This window comes from Saccostrea echinata, unplaced genomic scaffold (assembly GCF_033153115.1).
Source record: "Saccostrea echinata isolate AGI-Se365-2 ecotype Australia unplaced genomic scaffold, CSIRO_AGI_Sech_v1 ptg000054l, whole genome shotgun sequence".
NCBI lineage: Eukaryota > Metazoa > Mollusca > Bivalvia > Ostreida > Ostreidae > Saccostrea > Saccostrea echinata.
In genome coordinates, this window is record NW_026889803.1 from 6,990,001 (window position 1) to 6,992,500 (window position 2,500).

The following is a 2,500-nucleotide window of genomic DNA, read 5'->3' on the forward strand; positions in this document are numbered from 1 at the left end:
TACAGGGTAATAAATGACCCGTAACCTGTCATCCCCGTCTCCCAACATTGAAGAAGCACAAGAGGGGATACTACTATTTTTTTTTCTGGAAAGATTTTATGTGTCAACAGGTGGCCCTATAGTTTTCTATAATTTAATCCTAATAATTAAAAGTCAGCTGTGATATACCCCTAAATATGTGTCAGCTCACCTCTGGAGTGTTTTTCTTGAATTCCCTACTCTGTTCTACCAGTCTTTTTCTGGACAGGTCACTTTCATCTTGTCTGTTTGCCAGTTCTGTTGCAGTGATGTCAAGTTCTTTCTGCAAAGACACACAACAAATTCTAAAGATCAAAACCTATTAGAACTGCAGAGCAAAGGATCAAGCCCTATTAAAACACTAATGTAGTTTTTTTATGTGAATTTTTGCATTATGAAAAATGTATTTTCTCAGGCCATTTGCTGTAAGACTCTGCATCTGCACACTATTGGTTTTTTATGCCATATTGTTTCACTGCATTAAAAAGTTTGGTACTATATCAGAAATCTTTGTGCTTCTCATCTGCAGGTAATCACGCAAGATGACAAAAGAAATATAAAAAATAAATTTCTTGATATCTACTTGATTTCTTTAGATAAGGAACATTTAGGGTCCGATATCAAAATGATCACAGATGAAAATAGCACACTTGACTTCACATAACAGGGAATATTAAACAGATTGAGAAAATATCATGTAAATTTGTCATTTAAGCCATTAGCAATAAACACTTGATAAAAGGTAGTCTTATCTGATGTGAATTTGATTCGGTTTGATTATACCATGGCACATCAGATCACAATAAAGGCCATCGTTTAAGTACTGAAAAAGTAGACACTCAGTGTAAACTGTTACTTCAAGTCTACGTTCGGTTTTGTTAGAGATATAATCATTGTCAATACACCTAGTATCTTACGAAATATCCATATATCTCGTCTAACAAAGAGTTTGGCCCGATAGAAATCTTTTCATATAAAATTGCTATTTTCCGAACATAAAATGTAACCACGATATTCCCCTTCAATTCATTTATGTAAATTTTTGGAAAAAAAAATATCTCCAATTTCGCTTCACAATGAATTGTCAATTTGATTCTATTCCTCTTATTTACCTGGCTGAATAATCGTGGATCTACCCTGATATCCTTTCTCAAGATCAAAACCTCGAAATAGTTACAGCCATGCCAATACATAGGATAGCTGTCTATCGATAACAATGCACGAACACGGCACATTAAACAAACAAGTAATGTGACAGAAATTTCAATACCCCGCACCATCAACCCTCCATCAGAATTTGATATCATGCTGTTAAACAAAAATCCCCAACATCATCATATTATATTCCAAGTACAAAAAAATCAAACTACAATGGAATGCAAAAAAACACCTTGGCAAAATCTTTGCACACAGGTGTGCATTTGTTGTCTTAATTTTTCAATCAAAACTTAATTGCAATCAGCCAGATTATCATCATCATTGTCAGAATATCAGAAAACATCTGTTGTTACTTTTCTCCTATGATTTTGAGAAAAAATTAGTTCATTAAAGCTCAAAATAATTATGTGTCTTAAAAATTTGTCTTATGCTTTTAACTTTGAGGGAACTTCAAAAACTTTCAATCTAGCATCCCCTCTCAGTCTCTTCTGACTTCAGCTTTGTAACCCCCCTTTCTCTCTCTCTCAGCTACGTGTACATCTATAAGAACTAAATGTCTCTCTTTCCACAGTTCCAGTAGGCATGTTATTGACTACTCAGTTACCCCATTATCTTCAGCATCAATAATCTCCACTTCCTTGTACTATAAGTAATAGGTTTGACAAGTTTTGGGATATTATTCAAGGTCTATCATAGCGTTTGATGTTTTTCACCGGAGCTGTCTGGCAAGAAGTAGTGAAGACACCATTATCAGCAGAGATTAGCAGAAAATAACACATCACTATTATGAATTATGATAGAAATCCTGATCACTTGTTCTATAGCTACAATATGCTGCTGTTCAAACTGTCTGCAGACACAAAAATGCATGCACGTCGATGCATCCAAATCATCTTGGTTTACAAAAAAAAAAAATTATTTTCATCTTTACAAGAACTGATTCAATTTAAAGATTTTCATATGACATCGTTACACGGCCCAGCAGGAGATATTTGCAAGTTATAATCCCTCCTAAAGAAATATTCTTGACCACTCTCAAAAGAAAAAGTGCTTATTCATTGGGTTGTAGAACTACAATACTAAATTGTGGGGATCTATACTCAATTGTCATGCTCAATGTCAAACACTTTAACTAGTTGTTTTCTAATCCATAAGTAGTGATATCTCCAAACCTGACCCATCACTAATTTATAAACTCTCGCAGGCTTCTCTTACATTTCATCTCTAAAGAACATGTCAAATACACTGTTAATTTTTTCAATGTCAATGTATTCTCTGACAGCTCTATACAGACATCTTTATTCTGTCTCTAAACCTACAAGCA

General features: G+C 34.1%; 1 protein-coding gene across 3 annotated transcripts in view; it reads right to left on the reverse strand.

The window, feature by feature from the left end:
- LOC133171952 (homeobox protein cut-like 1) overlaps positions 1 to 2,500 on the reverse strand; it is a 52,924-nt gene that overhangs the window by 33,858 nt on the left and 16,566 nt on the right. For all 3 annotated transcript variants that reach the window (XM_061306747.1, XM_061306749.1, XM_061306746.1), the window contains exon 2: positions 191 to 301. In XM_061306747.1, the coding sequence (XP_061162731.1) occupies positions 191 to 301 (111 nt within the window). The remainder of the gene's footprint in view (positions 1 to 190; positions 302 to 2,500) is intronic.